Source organism: Pelmatolapia mariae, linkage group LG3_W (assembly GCF_036321145.2).
Source record: "Pelmatolapia mariae isolate MD_Pm_ZW linkage group LG3_W, Pm_UMD_F_2, whole genome shotgun sequence".
Lineage (NCBI taxonomy): Eukaryota > Metazoa > Chordata > Actinopteri > Cichliformes > Cichlidae > Pelmatolapia > Pelmatolapia mariae.
The window spans coordinates 33,911,078-33,931,244 of NC_086229.1; the positions used below are offsets into that span (position 1 = coordinate 33,911,078).

Sequence of the window (20,167 nt, forward strand, 5' to 3'; positions counted from 1 at the left end):
CCGTTCTTGAACCAACCCTCCTCTAGCTTTCTTTGTGCGCTCATGCACCTTGTAGAACAGAGTTTAGTGTGGAAGCTGTAAGAAAACAGATGGAGGGAAACGATTAGGAAGGGAGTGATTAAAGTATCCAAGTAAAATGAAGGTCTACTTTGATCATGAGTTCATAAAAGCAAACTTGTGCATTGATTTAGATGCTTAAAAAATGTGTTCACATTTGAACTCAGTTTTAAATATTGTCGTGAAATTGTTGAGCTAGTTTAAAAATATAATGTCTGTGTTCCTCGTACAGGTTACTGTCACTCCTGGGCCGTCCTCAGATTACACCCTCACTCCTCTCTCTGGTGATCTGTACACATCCTGTTTGTGTGCCAACGAGCGCAAGACCCTCAGCTGGACCATGATCCCAACAGCCTTAGGTGAGAATCAGCCTTTGGTCCTCCACACTGCCAGGAAACCGCTGTGTGGCAGGCTGAGTACACATCCTGTTTGTGTGCCAGCGAGCACAGTTGAAAATCGAGGCAAAGCAAGACTATAAACCCCTGTGTTGGGAGTGGGGCAGAAAGAATTATTAACTGTGTCTCAATTCCTAGGTTGCATTCTTCGGAGGACCCGACCTTCGCGGTCTACGTGGGCCGTGTTTTTAAAGGTCGGGTAGACTAGAAGTGTGAGGTTGTGAAATTGGACGGTCTAGCCTTCAGATTCGCATCACTGCCGTCTCGGTGGAGTATACTCTGCCGTGTGCTCCTTGCTATTTAAAATATAACAGGACACCGGAATAAACTCTCGACCATCTCACTTTTCTGTTTAATCAGTTTTCTGTCTGACACTTATTCAGCTGTGTGAAAACTGTAACTTTAATCTGAGCCAAACCGATTTACTCAGGAACAAATAAAACACTAAAAAAAGCCAAACAATAACATTTTTAAGTTATCTAAGTGACTTACATGTTTAACCTGAGTAGCCAAAGACCGCGGTGATCTCTTACCAGGCTCTAGTGAGCCTCGACCTCCTGGTCAGCTATCGAGCTAGTGGGTAACAGACGTCTCCGAAAACGTCGAAGCACTTTTGCAAATATGTGATATCTTGATAAACAGAGCAGATATTTAAAGTTTACACAGCTACATTCTCGCCTGAAAATATGTTAAAAGTTTATTTTGTGAAAGAGTAATAAGAATAATATTTTTTAAAAAAAAAACGTAGTAGCAGCCGCCATTGTTGGAAACTGGAATTGGTTGGGTGGCGCTATGAATTCTGGGATAGGTTGGGCCACGAAGGACACACCCGACCCATCCTTCAAATCTGGGGAAATGAAGGATACATTTTTCGCCGCATTTGGAGCAGCCTTTGAATTTGGACAGCCTTCAGCGTGTAGCTGTGACGTAATCGGCCTTCAAATGTGGCCTCAGGAGGATGGGGCCCCTGAATTGGGACACAGCTTTTGGGTCTACAAGGCCTAGATTTCCCACTTCTATCCTTCCAGTCTGAGGGTAGAAGCTGCCTCCATCCTCATGGTTTACTCAATGCAGCTGTCTTAACTAATTATAAATAATTTTGTAACCTGCCTTTCAATTCTCATCATGCTTCCCTTGGACAGTATATATAATGATATATAATACAAAAGACTGCTTGCAGTTTCATTGCCATCCAAGTGATTTATATCTCAATCAGTTAGTGAAGTCAGACACAACATATTATGTATTATTGTAGGGTCTACCTTACAATATAAAGCACCTTGAGGCGAATGTTGTTGTGATATAGTGCAGTATGAATAATACTGAATTTGGTTACAGGCATGTTAAGGATGGCCTGCAGTTTTCTATTTCTAAATTCAGCCAAGTTGACATTATTGTATGTGGCCCTAAAAGTGTCAGAAGCATAGTCTCTGACGAGATACTTTTTATGATTTACATTACCTCAGCCTCTAGCAGGACCCTGAAATTATTTTGGACTATTTTTTTTAGCTCATGTTTCTCACACCTGATGCAGTAAATTTTTCAGTTAGACGTTATCTTTGATTTAGAACCAATATTAAATCTACAGATCTAGTTAAATCACAGTTAACTGATTTCTTTTGTCCCAGCACATTTCCTTCTAGTTTCTAGAAAATCTGTAAAATAACCTCAGTAACTTTTATTTTAATGGAGAGATAAAGAAGGTGACCTGTGCTGCTGTTTTTAGGGGCTGTGAATGTGACTGTGTCTGCTGAGGCCGTAGCGTCCCATGTGTCATGTGATAATGAGGTTGTGAGCGTACCAGACAGAGGTCGCATCGACGTGGTCACCAAATCTCTCATAGTGAAGGTCAGTACCATAAATACAAGACCAGAAAAACATTTTTACTCATAAAATTTAAATTGTTCCTCATTTTAAAGATAATTTTGCACGTCCTCTTCCTCAGGCTGAGGGAACTGAGATGACAAAGACGTACAACTGGCTTCTTTGTCCAAAAGGTCAGTGTGATGTCCATCAGCAACACCAGTTAAATTATGTAAATAAACAAATGACCTAAATAAGCAGTGGAGTGCATTGTGTAAATAAAATGTTATTTTTAAAGTAATAATGTTAATAAAAATGTGCCAAATTTTCACCTGTTACTTTCACAAAATGTAACGATATGTGCTGAAGATCAGGCCACCTGGTGACTTTGAACAGTAACTCTGTTGCAGTCGTGACTTCCTGATTGGACTTTTGTTGTGTGTGTACACAGGAAGCCCGCTGACAGAGGAAGCAGAGATACATCTGCCTGAGAATGTGATAGAAGGATCTGCCCGCACTTCTGTATCAGTCCTGGGTAAACCTCATGATTTCATCTCAATTTTCATTCAGCCAAATAAAAATATGTCAAGTTAAAGCTTTGTTAAAAAGGTAAATAGCAAATTACTAAAACAACAGAAAATAAAAGAGACCTCATGTTCAAGTAAAAGTAAAAACCGTATTCAGTTTTTAAAAGATGATTTCATTTATAAATAGAAACAAGCGACCCACATCTTCCTGGCCTTATGTGAAAAATAAAAGGACCCCAAAAATCAAAAGGCTGGTTGTGCCATTCTTTGCAGGAAGAACTGCAGTCTAGCTTTTGTCATAAGTGTCTTTTGAAACGCTGTGGAGGAGTTTTGGCCCAGTCACACCAGAGGGTTTTCCAGCGTAATCGTTCTGGTCATGCAGAATCATGTCAGTAGGATTTAAGTCCAGATTTTGACTCGGCCACTTTCTGGCGTTCTGGATCATTTTCCATCATAACCCTCTGTTGTCGACTATTCTGAGCGCACGTAAAAAAAAGTTTGCAGGTGCAAGTGTTGTATTCCATTTTGTCCAAAACTCAAACGAGGTAGTGGCGGAGGAACACAGAGTGGCGGAGTTTGAAATATTACTTTTTCTGGGTCACAAAATAAACTTTTAAGATATTTTCATGCGAGAATGGTGCTGTATAAACTTCAAATATAAAAACCTGTGCATAATTTTTAGAAATGTACAACTTCTATTTGCATTTCAAGTTATGAAAATGATTCGTTAAACATGTTTGTGGGTTTTACAGTAAAAAAATAACTTTTTTCCATTCGGATTTTGACATTTTTGTCTGAATTTAGATCAATTGTTCTAATATAGTATGCCAAAATGAAAAAATAACTCAAATTTCAGATATTTGAAGTTGTGCTGAAAGTAACGATACCAAACAAGGCAAGATAAACAGTTTTTAAAGGTGAGATATAGAGGTAAAATCAAATGTTGTCAAAAACGGCCAATTATATCCTGGACCCCAGAGGGTTAATTGCCCAAGTTTTAGATTTAAGGCTCAAACTGATAGCTGGACATTCTCCTGGTAGAGAGTTCTTCCCTCCAGGTCGTGGCGTGCTACTGAAACAGCAGAGCCATGATTTAACACTGGGCACCAGCTGCCTTAACCAGACTCCTCCGTCACTAACCACCTGAACCCAATTTCGGCCACATCTTTTCTAGTTTCCTCAGTTTGTGGATAATGGGTTCCAACATGCTGCACTGGCGTTCCAAAGCTGTAGAAATTGCTTTTTAACCCTGTCCAAACTGATAGATCTCAAGACTTCTCGCCTATTTTTGAATTTCTTTTGGTCATGGCAATGACGTGTTTCTTTTTGACATCTTTTAGCCTGCTTCCCTTTGTCAAACAGATTGTACTTGAGTGATTTCTTGATCCAGCAGGTCTGGCCTTAATCAGGTCTGGGTCTGGTTGGTGAAATGAAACTCAGTCTTCTCAGAAATATTTGGTTAATCACAGTCAATCTATGATTTTCAGTTTGGATGTTTTTTCGCTCAGCAAATGAAATCATCATTTAAAATTGCATATTGAAATTATTCAGGTTATCTTTGCCCAATAATACAAAGTTGTTTTACTCTAGTTTTGTTAGTTTTAGTGAATCAGTGTTTTTGATCAGGTGACATCCTCGGCCGGGCTCTGAAGAACCTGGATGGATTGCTGCAGATGCCGTATGGATGTGGGGAGCAGAACATGGCTCTCCTGGCCCCCAACATCTACATCCTCCACTACCTGAAAGGCACACAGCAGCTCACCACAGCCATCATGGAAAAAGCTACTAACTTCCTCACCAGTGGCAAGTTTTCATTGTTTCCTCTAAGAAGGAAATCATTTGAATCACTTCAACACACACGGTTCAAGAAACAAGCCGACATGAGGCAGAACATTAGCCACAGTTTTTGGTCAAATGTGTCATTTTCCTCATCTGTCAGCAAGAGTCGTAGAATTTCCCAAATCTTGATGTACACATGCAGATCCATAAACAAATGGAGTCCAATCATCACCATAGCAACAATGTCTCGATCATTGTGTCCCTGTTGTTACAGGATACCAAAGACAGCTCAACTACAAAAGTGCTGATGGTGCTTACACCACATTTGGAAGAGGACCAGGAAACACTTGGTGAGAACATCACTGATCAAACATGTCATAAACCAGAGAGGTTACACTAGTTTTTAAATATCCCACCAAACAGAAGACGTTTCTTGAAGTTTGACTACCATTAATAACATAAACATGTCTGCCTCTAATACTTAAAATAATTCTACATTTAATCCTTTGACTAAGCTAACATTACCAATAACTTTTGGTTAATACTGTGTAATTTAGTAGGTAGGAAGGAGCATTAGTCACATAAAAAATGTTATTGATCATTATTAGAATAAAGTCAAATTTTAAAGATTAAAGTTGTAATTCTACTTTAAGAAAAAGTCTAAATACTATTTCAATAATAAAGTCTTAATACTGTTTTGTGAAAAAAGTCACATTCAAATCTAAGAAAACAGTTAAAATGATTACAGTTTTGTTTCAAATGACTGCTATACCCTGTATAAAATGCTTTGTGTAGATGTAGTGAAATAAATCATTCTTCCTGTGATACAGCATAGATCCTCTTTATTCCACGAGCGTGTAACCATCGGTATCCTTGCATCTGCACATTAGCAGCTATTTCCTTTTATACAAATCTAACCACATGCAGATTTCTGCACCACTTTCTGGTTTTCAGTGTACTTATACTTACTGCCACACGGTTTTATTTGCTACAAGTGACATCAGTTCCTTCCTTGTTACTAAAACTGAGTCTGAAGTACGATTTCATTAATTCAGAGGGTAAAGCAACCGTGGCAGTTTGTCCTGAAACAACTCGCCCACATTTTGGCTTTTTTCTCAAAATACATTTTCGAATTTAATCTTGAAATTTCAACTTTATTTTCAAAATGATCAGTATTTATTTCTCTTAATGTGACCTCACAGCCAAACATTTCCATCGTTGTAAGACGTGTAAGTGTTGTTTTCTTTTTGTCAGGCTGACTGCGTTTGTGGTAAGAAGTTTTGCCAAAGCTCAGTCTTTCATCTTTATTGATCCCAGAAAGATCGAAGAGTCTAAGTCCTGGCTGCAACATAAACAACAAGAAAATGGCTGTTTTGAAAAGTCTGGGAAACTCTTCAACAACAGAATGAAGGTAACCTGCAGTTCTTCTTTGTTAGACTGTAGAAACAGCCTCCAGTGTGGACGCACTTTAACAAATTTTATTAATAATGTCATGCATACATGGATAAGATAAGATAAGATAAGATAAGATAGAACTTTATTAATCCCTCGGGTGGGTTCCTCTGGGAAATTCGGTTTCCAAAAAAGCACAACACCGACAGAAGTTACAGAGCGTGAGGAGAATATTATATATACACATATATACACATATAAATACAGAGACATATATAGATAAAGAATAAAGAATACGAAGGGGATAAATAGAATAAATAAGAATAAAGAATACAAGTGCAGAAAAAAAATAAAAAATAAAAATACAAGTGAATTGCACATTTCAAGTATTAAAGTGTATTGCACTGTTGACTATTTAACAAAGTATTGCACAAAAAGTATTGCACAGTGAAGTGAAGAGGCACTACAGCTTCGTTGTTCCCCCCTCCACTGTATTAAATACTGTAATAGCTCACACCAGTACATTCTATATTTTATTTAAGAAATAATTCCCATACATCTTGCTCCATTCACACTAGCACTGCTTTCTATGTAGCATTCACACATATTTATACAAAATACAAAGTATGCACCAGAGACCAACTTGGGATTAGTATCTTGCCCACAAATATTTGGCATGCAGGCTGGAGCAGCTGGGAATTAAACCATCAGCCTTCCGATTAGTAGATGACTACACAAACTGTTTATAAGTTTGGGGAAACCCGGGGTGAAGAAACATCTATCTCAATGGAAATACAATGTCCAGATGAACAAAATCAACTTCCTGTCCATCTCTTTAGCTGGATGTTTGAACATGCACGAAGACATTCATGATACTAAAACCACATGCAGCTAAAAATCATTTTCATGACTTCATTTCCCTGAATGTTGATGCATTGATGATAAGTGTCAATGATGTCTTCTGTTGACAGGGTGGTGTATCTGATGAAGTGACTCTCAGTGCGTACGTTACAGCTGCCTTCTTGGAAATGAATACATCCCAACATGTGAGTAGACTCAAAGAATATCAAGGTATTTAACAAAAAATGAGTACAGAGTAAGTAAGTAAGTAAAATTAATTTATAAAGCGCTTTTGACAGACAGACAGTCACAAAGCGCTCTACACAAATATTAAAATAAACAACAAAATCAATAGACATTATACACAATGTTAAAGATCAAATGTAAATAAATGCAAATAATGTAAAAAATATAAAATACATAGATCAACAAAAGGCTTGTTTGAACAGAAAAGTTTTTGACTGTTTTTTAAAAGAATCCACAGAGTCAAGCAAACGTAACTGTAGTGGTAAATTGTTCCACAGCCTTGGTGCAACAGACTGAAAGGCTCCGCCCCCTTTTGTCTTCAGTCGTGTACAGGGAACAACTAAGAGACTCTGAGTCTGTGAGCGGAGATGAAGAGAAGCAGTGTATTTTATAAGAAGCTTGGATAAATAATCTGGAGCCTGGCCATTTAGTGCTCTGTATGTTAAAACGAGAATTTTAAAGCGAATTCTAAACTTTATTGGGAGCAAATGTAAAGAAGATAAGATGGGAGTGATGTCAACACACTTGGTAGAATGAGTTAGTAGTCTGGCTGCTGCATTTTGTATGACGTGGAGGCGAGAGAGAGATGATTTATCCAAGCTAGTAAACAGGGAATTACAGTAGGAGGAGAAACAATACTGTTGATGGTATCAAATAGAATTCTTGAATTGTTTTTGTGACGATTTATAAGATTATTGAAGTAAGAGGATCTGGCCTCTTTGACTGACTCATTATATAGGTAAAGTAGTTCTTTAAAGTGCTCACGATGGACAATCAGATCAATGGACTTCCACAGACACTCTGCTTTTCGATAGGAGCATCGAAGACCACGAGTCTGATTATTTAACCATGGTGTGCGGGAACTAACAGAGCGATAACTGCTTTTGAAAGGAGCAATGTGATTTAGAATGGCAAGACAGTGTTCATTAAAATAATTAGTTAAAAGCTCAACTGCGTTAGAAGAACTTTTAATTAATAAGAGAGGAAAACTCAGAAATTATAGAGTCGTCAATAAAGCGCCTGCGCCTGATAGAACCTTGAGGATGGGACTCTGAATTAACAGATACAGTAAAAGAGACTGACTTATGGTCGCTAAAAACAACTTCATTTAAATTCATGTGGTCAAGGGAAACACCACAGGTGAAGACTAAGTACAGAGTGTGCCCAGCCGTATGAGTAGGCCCTGCTACATGCTGAACAAAGTTGAAAGATTCCATAATGCTCAGGAACTCCTTAGTGGTACTGTTTGTTGAGTCATCCACATGAATGTTGAAATCTCCAACAGTAATAACCATGCCCATTTCAATAGTGGAAGTTAAGATCAGAGTTAGTCCTGCTGATCCATGGAGTTAGGTTGAACCAGCAGTCCCTACACATAAGCAGGTCTCACTACCAGAGATGGGCAGTAACGCGTTACTTGTAAGTAATCCGATTACTTTTTTCAAGTAACGAGTAAAGTAAGGGATTACTATTGCCAAAATGGTAATTAGATTACCGTTACTTTCCCGTAAGAACGCTGCGTTACTAAAACTGTGCGACGTTCGTGGCAACAGCTGTGTGCAGATCAACAATGGATAATATATCGAGTGCGGGAGAGAGTATGAGCGTGCAGCGTTTAAAGCGTCGAAGTACTGACCTTACTTTGAGTTTGATTCCGTAAAAGGTGATGAAAACATTAGTGTCCGCTGTTCACTGCATGGGAGGAAAACTTCTTTTTACAGCGAAAAAAATCCCTAAACTTCCAAGCAAGCACCGAGTGCGCTACAACGTAATGGGAAATTCACAGAGAAATGATTCTCTGTGAAACGGGGCGTTGTTGGAATGCTACTACGCAAGTAACCCCGGCGGAAGGGGTTACATGAATAGGATGAGGGACCTATGGATTCTTCGATACTCAACATCCACAATGACGGCAAAACAACTAGTAGCTCAGTGTTCCAACATTCGAAAGAAGGGACTGCTGTCACAGCTAGAGATTTACGAGGCACAACATAAATGCTACAGCAAGGAGGAGTCAGGACGCCAGGTCAGGGGGGAGATATCATCACCCCCACCCGAGATTGGGTACATAGCCCCAAGTGTGATAGGAGAAGGATCGTTGAGTGCGAGAGGAACTGACCTGAAAGATAGGATCATGGCCAAGCTTGAAACCTGGATCCCCCGTAGCCGGTTACCAAGATTACGTGAAGTACCCTCAGAAGGTCTGCTAGATGATGTTAATGCAGCACTACGGATGATACCTACAACCACGATTACCGACACTAACAAGCTGATCTACACTACGGCAGCAGTGATCAGTGAGATGCTTGGCTACAAGTTGAACAGCCACAAGGGGCAGTACCCTCCATGGAGAAGGAGGCTAGAGGGCAAGATCAAAGTAGCACATAGGGAGTTTAGCCAACTAACGGAGTTGCAGAAAGGCGCGACAAAGAAGGTGCATAAGAAATACAGCAAGCTACAGCTCACTTGGCTAATACGTACCCAGCCCAATTTTACTCTTTAGGTGTGTGTGTGTGTGTGTGGGGGGGGCTGCTTTTAACCATGTAAAGCACTTTGTGCTACAGTTTGTTTTGTATGAAAAGTGCTTTAAATAAAGATTGATTGATTGAAAAGCCACTGACATAAAGACAAGAAAGCTCCTGACCATGCATGGAGGGTTTCACCCCAGCAAGTCCAGCACCCTGAGGCTGTACGCTAAGCGGAAGGAAGGGGGCCGGGGACCGGTGAGTGTCAGCATCACAGTCCAGGATGAGACAAGAAACATCCACGAATACATCACAAAGATGGCCCCAACTGACCGCATGCTCAGTGAATACCTCAGGCAACAGAAACCCAAGAAAGAGGAGGAAGTCGAGGAACCATCATGGAAGGACAGGCCCCTGCACGGTATGTACCACCGGCAGATAGAGGAGGTGGCTGATATCCAGAAATCCTACCAGTGGCTGGACAAAGCTGGACTGAAAGACAGCACAGAGGCACTAATCATGGCAGCACAAGAACAAGCTCTTAGTACAAGATCCATAGAGGCTGGGGCCTATCACACCAGGCAAGACCCCAGGTGCAGGCTGTGTAAAGATGCCCCAGAGTCAATCCAGCACATAACAGCAGGGTGCAAGATGCTAGCAGGCAAGGCATACATGGAACACCATAACCAAGTGGCCGGCATAGTGTACAGGAACATCTGTGCCGAGTATAACCTGGAAGTCCCGAGGTCAAAATGGGAGATGCCCCCAAGGGTGATGGAGAATGACCGAGCTAAGATCCTGTGGGACTTCCAGATACAGACGGACAAAATGGTGGTGACTAACCAACCGGACATAGTGGTGGTAGACAGACAGAAGGAGACGGCTGTAGTGATCGATGTAGCGGTTCCGAATGACAGCAATATCAGGAAGAAGGAACACGAGAAGCTGGAGAAATACCAAGGGCTCAGAGAAGAGCTCGAGAGGATGTGGAGGGTGAAGGTAACGGTGGTCCCCGTGGTAATCGGAGCACTAGGTGCGGTGACTCCCAAGCTAGGCGAGTGGTTCCAGCAGATCCCGGGAACAACATAGGAGACTCTGTCCAGAAGAGCGTGGCTACAGACGTAGCTTGCCTCCACCAGTGTGGGAATGTGAGCGTGAATGAATAATGTCATTGTAAAGCGCTTTGGGTGCCTTGAAAAGCGCTATATAAATCCAATGCATTGTTATTGTAACCTGACACTTTTCATATTCTCCCTGTTGAATTTGATGTGTCGGTCCACAGAGTTAATGTGATCCGTGAATTGTGGTATGTCCTGAGATTTGATTTTCACCCAGGTGTCATCAACATATCTGAACTCTCACCAGCAAGAACTTGTATCACCACCCAACCTGTACAGTGTTTTTTCAATATGTTCTTTATATTGTAAATACTACTAGAAGATTGATCTGTACTTTCCTCTAATTCCTGTTTTCCCACATCTGCCACTTTCTATTATCACGGTGATGTTTTGAGTGACTAAATCAGGAATACTGCCTCCTATTCTTCTCATACTGGGTTTAATGAAAGAAGATTTCTGTTTTTCCATTGAAGTTCTTTGTTTTGATCTTTTAAAGGATCCTGTGATGAACAAGAGCCTAGCTTGTCTCAAGGAGTCTCTCAGTGACCTGAGCAACACCTACACTACAGCTCTGCTGGCCTATGTGTTCACTCTGGCAGGAGACGTGGAGACCCGAGCTCACCTTCTGCAGCACTTAGACACAGTTGCAGTGAGGGAAGGTCAGTCATCCTTTAGCAGGACATCATTCAGGCTTTATTAGCATCACTGTGACTGTTATTGTGTGTGTTTGTAGGAGGTGTCCTCTACTGGTCTCAGACAGCAGCAGAAACATCAGCCTCCCTGTCAGTGGAGATCAGTTCTTATGTGCTGTTGGCCAAACTCAGCGCCTCCCCGACTGCTGAGGATCTGGGATATGCCTCTGGTATCATCAGGTGGCTGACTGGGCAGCAGAACTATTACGGAGGCTTCTCCTCCACTCAGGTACTACACCACCCGAACTGCATGAAGCTCAACTTCGAGTTAATATACAGTCTTAGATAGGGCTGTTCGATATAACGATATATATCGGATGACGATATAAAAATGTCTATCATTTCATTTTACGCTATCGTTTGTTTCGTGGTGTCGCAAAATAAACTGTTTACGGCAATGTTTTTCCATCATGTTGATGGTCACTGTAGTGGCTATATTAATTTCTTAAAGTTCTCTCTTTCTCTTATATTTAATATAACCACACTACGGATGGACAAGCGCTTGTTTTTTTATGCGTTGTCGTTAGCAACAAGGACGGTAAAACCACGGCGTGTCCGGTTGTTTAGTTTCCACATAAACCTTTCACAATAAAGCTCAAGATCCTGTTGAGACTTTTCAAAATAAACTGAGTCACGTGAAAGATGCAGAGTATTAACGGATGAGAAGCAAAAAAGAGCCGTCAGGTGCTAAAAAAGAAACCTTAGACTCAAACGTTAGAAGAGGCTTTTCCCCGCAGCACGCCGTGTAATAAATACTCACAAAGAAAACGGCGGCCGTTACAACCTATGTCTAAAAATGTATCGTTTCATGCATCAGTTAAAACACTCGACTCCAGGTACGCGACGCCCAGCTGGAAACACTTCACGCAAGTCGAGATGCCCGAGATTCACAGAATTTACAGAAAATGTTACATTTTTGTGATTTATATCATTATCGGACGATAGAATTCTTATATCGGGATATGAGATTTTGGTCATATGGCACAGCCCTAGTCTTAGACAGAATCAGAGACAGACGAAATAATACTGAAGCTTTCAGTTTTCTATCAGATATGTAAAACAGATTTGTTTTAGCCAGGCAGGGATGTTTTTATTCTTTAGTTAGAATATGACACTTAAGTTTTGTCTAAAAATTCATTGTTTTAACAAAATAGCAATGTCACCTCAGACTTCTGTACACTAACTACACGTAACAGCATGTAAATAACAGATCACCTGCAAGTTTATACCTGTAATTTCTATACTTTGATGATTCTCAGTTAAAGATATTTTAACCTGTTTAACGTGAAATTTGGAAAACTTGAGATCAAGGATCTCTTTTGTGAGAGGGTTTCAAAGTGACACGGGCAGTTTTAACTTAATGTCTATTCCACTTAAGCCCATGTAATATGGAGACATATGCTGTGTGTGTTAACCACAATGCATCCATCCTGTAGGACACGGTGGTGGCTCTTCAGGCTCTGGCTCTCTACTCCACTCTGGTGTTCAGTCCTGAAGGTTGGAGCACAGTGACAGTTCAGGCTCCCAGCAGTCAGCTGACATTTGATGTAAATCAGAGCAACAAACTGCTCTACCAGGAGGAGGCGCTGCAGGACGTGTCAGGAAAATACAGCCTGGAGGTGAAGGGCACTGCATGTGCTTCAGTGCAGGTCAGTGACAGCATCATGTGACAAGCTCCTGGTTGATGTCAGAGAAAGGGTTTCTTCTTTTTCTTTTTACTTATAAAACTTTAGAGAGCATTAGCATTTCCACATGTAATAAAGCTCATCTTGCACATTATTTTCATACACAATAAAGACATTAGACCTGGCAGTAATAACTGTAGAGAGTACAATGCTATTTCAAACTAAATTAGAGAACTGATCAAAAATAAATGAACTTTCTGTCTGTATCAGAATCAGGGAAACTATTAATCCCAGAGGGAAATTGAGTTGTCATAGCAGCAAATATACAACAAACATCAAGCACTCGTATAAAATGAGTGTAGATATAACAGAGATACTCATATTAAGATGAATATAGACATATAGGTATGAATATAAAAGTATGTGTGCAAATATGTGTCATGGTGTAGAGCAGTGACAGCAGGGTGCACTGAGGTGTGATTAGTTCTGTTCCACACGTGACCCAAGTGTGTTTCCCAGATTTCTGCCACCTACAACATCCCAACACCTGCTGATGTCACCACTCTCAGTGTGAAAGTCCAACTAGAGGTCGACACCACCAGTGAATCTGCTAGACCCAAATTCACTGTGCAAATACAATCGCTGTAAGTATGTGACAGGTTAGAGGAGTGCTCTTTACCCGTGTGGAGGAACTGCTGGTAGATGAAAAGCAAGTGTGCACACAGGTCAGTATAATCACACTGTTCAAACACAGGTACAGTGGAAAGGAGAAAACTACAAACATGGTGATCCTGGACATCAAAATGCTCTCTGGATTTTCCCCAGACCCCGAGTCTTTGAAGAGTGTGAGTAATTAGACAGATTCTACCAACGAGTGTGTCTCATGTGATAATTGTGATGATAATAATAAAGATGATGTCATCTCCTCACAGCTCAAACATGGCCTCCTGGTGAGTCGTGTTGAACAAAAGGAGGATCATGTTCTGGTGTACTTAGAGGAGGTAAGTGAAAGTCACCGTGGGGACACCAGATGATGATCTTTGGTACAAACTGTGTCTGCGATTGTTTCTGTCTCGTCCAGTTATCAAAGGACACGCCCATCAACCACAGCTTAGAGATCATCCAGGAGCTCCCAGTGGACAACCTGAAGCCAGCCGTGGTCAAGATCTATGACTACTACCAACCAGGTCCAAGTCTAGCTAAGCTTTACTCCAACAGCTTCACTTCAGAGGATTCATCAGACTGAACAGTTCATACAAGCTGATGTTTCCATCAGTGGGACACAGAGAAATGACACTTTCATGTTTTTCTACCATGTTTCTGTCAGGTGACCAGGCTGAGACCCAATACATGTTTGTCTCGTGAGCTGCAGGTAAGAAGCTGTAATAACACACAAATACACCTTTCACACACATTCATGTTCACAGCATCAATGAAAAGGACCAACTTTGAGCTTTTACTAACTTTTATTCTTCATCTCACAGTTTGAAGAAGGTGTGGCTGGTCCTGAGGTTTCAACCTGCATTTGAATAAAGATACTTTTTCTGCTCACATGTGTGTATGCGTGTGTGTTAACAGCTCCAGTATTATTAATGCTTCTTTAATAACATGCTTCATTATTAATAAAAGGCAGAATGGAAAATATAGTGCTGTGAATGCACCCTGAGACTGGCCTTATGCCACATTTCTGTCTTTGTGCAGGTTTAGGCAAAAACAAAATGGTGCAAGTGGGCAGAACATTAAAAAAGCAAAACGTGCTCTTGGGAGACATTCGGTGACAGCTGGCAAGTGACGTCCACAGAAATAAAAGAAAGAAACATAATGTGTGTGTGTGTGTGTTCTCCAACAAAGCAGCGGCTCTTTTGATTTTTTTCTCAAAAAAAAAATTTGCAGGTGCAAGAGTTGCATTTTGAGAAGAAATTTATTTTGAGCGAAGAAAAGCTAAATTTGAGTAAAGAAAATTCATTGCTGCGTGCAAAGAATTTATTTCAGTGTTTGCTATTATCCACACACATACAACAGCAGCCCCTCTCGCCCAGTTTTTGCATTTGCGCTGGCTCACAATGTGTTGCTTACACTCTCAACATTTCTGCCCGTGCGTGTTCAACTCTTTCTCTACACCGTTATATTTGTGCCACAAAACCAGCCAATCACAGACTTTGATGCAAAAAACATCTGGCTGGCTGTTTTGGTCTCCAATCAGCTTGAAATGACGAAATGCAATATCCCAGAATCCATTTCGTCCAAAACTTAAATATTACTCTTTCCCGGGCACAAAATAAACTTTTAAGATATTTGGATGGAGATTTTTCATTTTTATGTTTGTTTTGTTTGTGTTTGTAATGGTATACACAGTAAAAGGTGGTAGATTAGTCAATTGGTCATGATCAGCTCTGGGCTAGACCAATTGCAATGCATTTGTATTGAGAGGAAAAGGAACGCGATTCGTCCCGTACTTCAGCTGCAATGAAAAAAAAAAGACTGGAGTTAATCTGTCTTTACGCTGCACAGCTGAATCTTCTTCTCTCATTCTCTCCGTTTCTATATAGCTGGGTGGGTGCTATGATGTTAGTTGTTGTTGAACTTTATTTTATTCATACGGTTAATTATTAGAGTCGCCAACCGTCCTGTAAAAAACAGAATCCTCTCGAATTCAGAGAAAATATTTGGCGTTTGGTATTGAGGTGAAAAGGCACAGTTTGTCCCGGACTTCAGCTACAATGAAATAAACACAAAGCTGGAGTTATTCTGTGTTTATGCTGCACAGCTGCCTCTTCTTCTCATTCTCCCCCCTCCCTCTCCTGTTTCTACTTCAGTCATGAAACTGATCAATGATCAGCTGATCGGCTTTTCTCTCTTGTTTGTTTATCGCCCACTTTGCACCAGAACGGGGTAACCGGCGGATGTCGCGCTAAACAACAGCAGCACATTTAAGCTTGATCAGCTGTTGTTAGAATTTATTTAATATTACTTTCTAGTATCAGCTGATGTTTGCTGGAGCCACAGCTGTAAAGCTACTGGTCATGATATCCGTTTGGATATCTGGTGAGAGGGAAACATGAAGATGAAACCAGGAGATGTCCTTACTGAATCATCAGAGCTGAACAGGTGATGGAGAAACAGGTTTACCTGTTTAGGTGACATGAATGAGTTGAAGGGAAGTTATGAACTGTTTCTGAGAGACAAATAACACCAGGATCCTTTTCTATGTAGCTGACAGCTGGTAACAGTGCAGGGACGGGTCTAACAAAGTATTGCCAGGTAGTGCATTAACAGGGAAATCGTTCAACCAAAGTTTTTAATCTGATGTAAAATGTATAGAGACCATACATATACCAACAAGACAGCGTACACTGTCACAACAGTGTTTGTTTTCATTCAAAGGCTTTATGGCTTTAATACCTGGTGGGCCGGTCTTTAGTCAAACTGCCCGGGCAGATTTTTTGTCCCAGTCCAGCCCTGGGCTCGACACGCGGTGAATTAATCTGAGAAGGTGCATCAAAAAATAAATGGCCGGGCCAGCGGTGCACATTGCAAATTAGCTTGCGTAGACCCATTAGTTGCGCCGCTTCTTAATCTTAATATCTTAATATCTTAATATCTTAGATAACAACCCCGAAAAAATGTATCAACCACCTACCGGTGAGAGGGACATTGTTATCTTTTCACATTTCGACATTTCAAATGCTCCGCTCAGCGTAGCATCAGCACTGTGGAAATACACGGATACATCCGTAAACAGAATTGACAACGCGTTTTCCGGACTTTCAGGTGTATGGACCAATATTTTTCTTTTCTGATCAAATCAGAAAGCTTTAATGAGCATCACTACTAAGGATGGGTACCGGTGTCCGGTGCCATCATGGCACCGGTTCTGACATAAACGGTAGTAACCAGACCGAAAAGCAGCGCACATTTCGGTGCTTCTTTTTTTTCCTGAGCCAATTCTAGCCAATCATTTTACGTTTCCGAGGATAGTAGGCGGGTCCAGGTACGTACGTTCTTTTAGAACAGAGCTACAGATTAAAAATGCCCAAGGTGAAGCGGTCAAAAGTCTGGCTGTACTTCACAGCAAAAGATGCAAACTCAGCAGCCTGCAACAAGTGCTTTAAGCTGATACTGTGATACTGTCAAAGGAGGTAACACCTCAAATCCGATGAAACACCTGGCGACGCATAGCGTTGTTTTTTTAAAGCCGAGAAATGCGCCGTATTTGATAGCTTGCTGTGAGACCTCACACCGAGCACATCTACTGCGGGTGTGGTGCCTGTTATCGGACCCGGAGTTAGCAACATCCCCCAAGAACCCGAAGAGGAGAGTCCTGGCCCCTAGCCCTGCCAGTGTAGCAGAAATGATAACGGATGATGATGGCAGCAGCAGCCGTTCTTCTCTGCGTGAGTAGCTTAATGCTGTTCGTGTGTAATTTACGTTGAGTAGGCTAACCACATTATTACATTAATGGTGAACTAGCAAACACCGTAGTAGTTTGATGGCAGATACTTCCTTCACCCGGGCCAAAAAGGCTAAAATGACCGAAGAAAAAGTGTAAAACAGTTAAACATGAGAGGTTTTTGGACAAAGTTTGTGTTTTTTCCGTTGTTTAAGCACTGCTTCCAGCCAAGAGTGATACCATATATGCCCTATAGCTGCAGAAAAGGCTAACATTGTTATCTTTTTACAAAAAAAACAAAAAAAACAGCTGAACATGAGAGGTTTTTGGACCAATTTTGTGTTCTCCATTCTTTAAGCACCGGTTTGAGCACCGTTTAAGCACCGGCACCGTTTCAAAAGTACCGGTTTGGCACCGGTATCGGATAAAACCTAAACGATACCCATCCCTAATCACTACCATCACTACCTGACAAGGTTAACTGTCTTAACTGCCTGAACCATGTGCCACTTGGCCTGTCGGTACCTATCAGCTGCGTCTGAGGTTTCACAGGTTAACCAAAACTGATAGGACTCCTTTTTCAGTACCAAGCTGAAAAGTAAGTTTTTCTACTTTATTTCAATTTCTAATAGCATTATCTGCTTTGCAGTTAAACTCATCAAACTTAAATTATGTTATTTGTATGTCTATGGGGATATATTCTGTGTAGGTCTTTAGTGCTAATGTTTTAGCCGTTGGCTGTAATCTTAGCTAGTTCATGGCTATAGGAGTCTGGGTCAGTCGTAACAGCAACAGTCTGGGTTAGTTGTAACAATAATGCCGATGTTACAACTTACCACACTATTACTTTAACTTATATTAAACAAGTTGAGGCAACGACATCAGCAGAGAGAGGTTCACTGGTCACCTTTGTATATGCAGTTAATGCCATTGGCAACACAATTCAACCACTGTTTGTGTTCCCACACATACATTATGCAGACCACTGTGTCAGAGATGGACCAGTAGGAAGTATTGGTAGTGGAAATAAATCAGGATGGGTGCAAGAAACAGATTTCCTCATCTTTCTGAAGCACTTTGCAAACCACACCAAGGTAAGCCATGATAAAAAGTAATGGAATTGCGATGCTGGTGAACAGCTACATTTTGTCAGCTTCATTGTTATGTTCAAAATTGGTGCAAGAGTTGTAGGTTATAATGCCCACTGAGCAAATGAGGCCAAACTCAAGGAAGACCAACCAAAATTAATGAAATATTCAGTTGCAGAAAATTCCATCATTTGTCTTTTTTGGGGGGTTGGAATATGTTCAAAAGCTAGATTTCTGCATTCTGTCACACACACATAGCTACATAAATGGCTCAAAGTGCATTCATGTGTTGAATAAAAAAGATTATATGTTAATGTTTTGTCAGTACCCTTATTTCATTGTGTTACATTTCACCCCAGGATATGTTACAACTAACCCAGACTATGGGGTTAATTGTAACATTTCACTCTTTGTGTTTGAGACCATACCATGCAATGGGTAATTGTGCTGCAGAGAAAATAGCTGCACTATTTAATAGCAAAGACATGTAAATACTTTGCATTACATTTTGAATCCACTACCTTAAAAGAGCTCCAATTTAGAGACAGAAATGTCAAAAATGTTACAACTATCGCTGGTCTCCCCTACTCCAGTATCAACCATTTGATTTGGTGGTTACCAAAACGACAGCCATCAATGACCTTGTGGCCGGGGCTCAGCAAAGCAGCTTCAGCAATGGAGGTGCTGAACACGGTCTATTCAAATTCAATGTTCTCGGTCTCCCCCAGAATGCTGTTGAAGCTCTGCTGGAGTGTGAAGATCTCACGGACCATCTATTCCAAGAGCACCCTCACTATGTTTAGGTGTGCCACCTGATCCATTTCAGCACCAGGTGTTCATGAACACCGTGTCCAGTACATTAGGCTGCAGATCTGATGTTACGATTACAAAATTGATCATTGACCTGTGGCTTGGTTACATCAAACTCTTACACGTCTAGAAAAGGAGCTGTTGGACAGAAAGACATCAGCTGAGTGGGAAGTATTTTGGTCACAGTTTACTTCCCACAATATATTAGTAGCTGTCACATTTATATTAATCAGGCTGAACTTTAATCATACTTTAGATCAAACTGTTTTACTTGCTGTTTCCTTTATGCTTTGGTTTCCTGTCTTCTGTTATTAGACCTGAGATGTGACTGCTCTGTGCTGTTGCTGATGACTCCAGTTAATCCTACAACACATGCTGTGTAAGTAACAAACAACAACAGTTTGGTCTGCATTTCTTCAAAGATCATATCCCACAGACTTAGTTTAGAGGGTCCACACTGTCTGCACTGTATATAGTGAAGTCTGCAAGTTTTTGGAAAAATGAAATTAGTTTTGTGCCCAAATTATTCTGCAGATCATCAGAATAAGTTATTGGCCATGTTTGCAGAGCCCTTTTAAAAATAATATGCTTTCAAGACATTCATGGCATTATTGTGTGTTGGGTGGTGGTCAGGGCTATCCAGACTGACAAGTGGGACATTGAATGTCACCTCTCCAGTGGGGAGGGAGCCTGAGAGTCTAAAGTGGTGTCTGTTCTATAGGAAATTCAGAAAAAAAAGTTTTAAGAAAGGAAATAAGTTGTTGTTCTAAAATATATCATTGTTTGCTTCCAGGACACCAGGAGAAAGGAGTCATTCATCACAGAAGGTGTGGTCAGTGAAGATGGTCACCTGGAGCCATTGTTGTCTCTGGCTTCTGTAGTTCTTTGGACAAACCTGGATCTGACCTGTGAACTCTGACCCTTGTAGGAAGAAGCAGGA

At 40.8% G+C, this 20,167-nt stretch overlaps 1 protein-coding gene and 1 pseudogene across 1 annotated transcript in view; one reads left to right on the top strand and one right to left on the bottom strand.

Annotated features, from left to right (window-relative positions):
- LOC134622203 (alpha-2-macroglobulin-like) overlaps nt 1–14,485 on the top strand; it is a 29,851-nt gene extending 15,366 nt beyond the window's left edge. Inside the window, exons 20-36 of the mRNA XM_063467991.1 lie at nt 290–416; nt 2,179–2,300; nt 2,398–2,449; nt 2,707–2,790; nt 4,409–4,585; nt 4,836–4,911; nt 5,816–5,972; nt 6,925–6,999; nt 11,119–11,281; nt 11,356–11,543; nt 12,751–12,963; nt 13,459–13,583; nt 13,694–13,784; nt 13,872–13,940; nt 14,021–14,126; nt 14,267–14,311; nt 14,424–14,485. Coding sequence (XP_063324061.1) covers nt 290–416; nt 2,179–2,300; nt 2,398–2,449; nt 2,707–2,790; nt 4,409–4,585; nt 4,836–4,911; nt 5,816–5,972; nt 6,925–6,999; nt 11,119–11,281; nt 11,356–11,543; nt 12,751–12,963; nt 13,459–13,583; nt 13,694–13,784; nt 13,872–13,940; nt 14,021–14,126; nt 14,267–14,304 — 1,863 coding nt within the window. The 3' untranslated portion in view covers nt 14,305–14,311; nt 14,424–14,485. The remainder of the gene's footprint in view (nt 1–289; nt 417–2,178; nt 2,301–2,397; nt 2,450–2,706; nt 2,791–4,408; nt 4,586–4,835; nt 4,912–5,815; nt 5,973–6,924; nt 7,000–11,118; nt 11,282–11,355; nt 11,544–12,750; nt 12,964–13,458; nt 13,584–13,693; nt 13,785–13,871; nt 13,941–14,020; nt 14,127–14,266; nt 14,312–14,423) is intronic.
- Nucleotides 1–20,167, bottom strand: part of LOC135932642 (uncharacterized) — a 310,350-nt pseudogene that overhangs the window by 149,056 nt on the left and 141,127 nt on the right.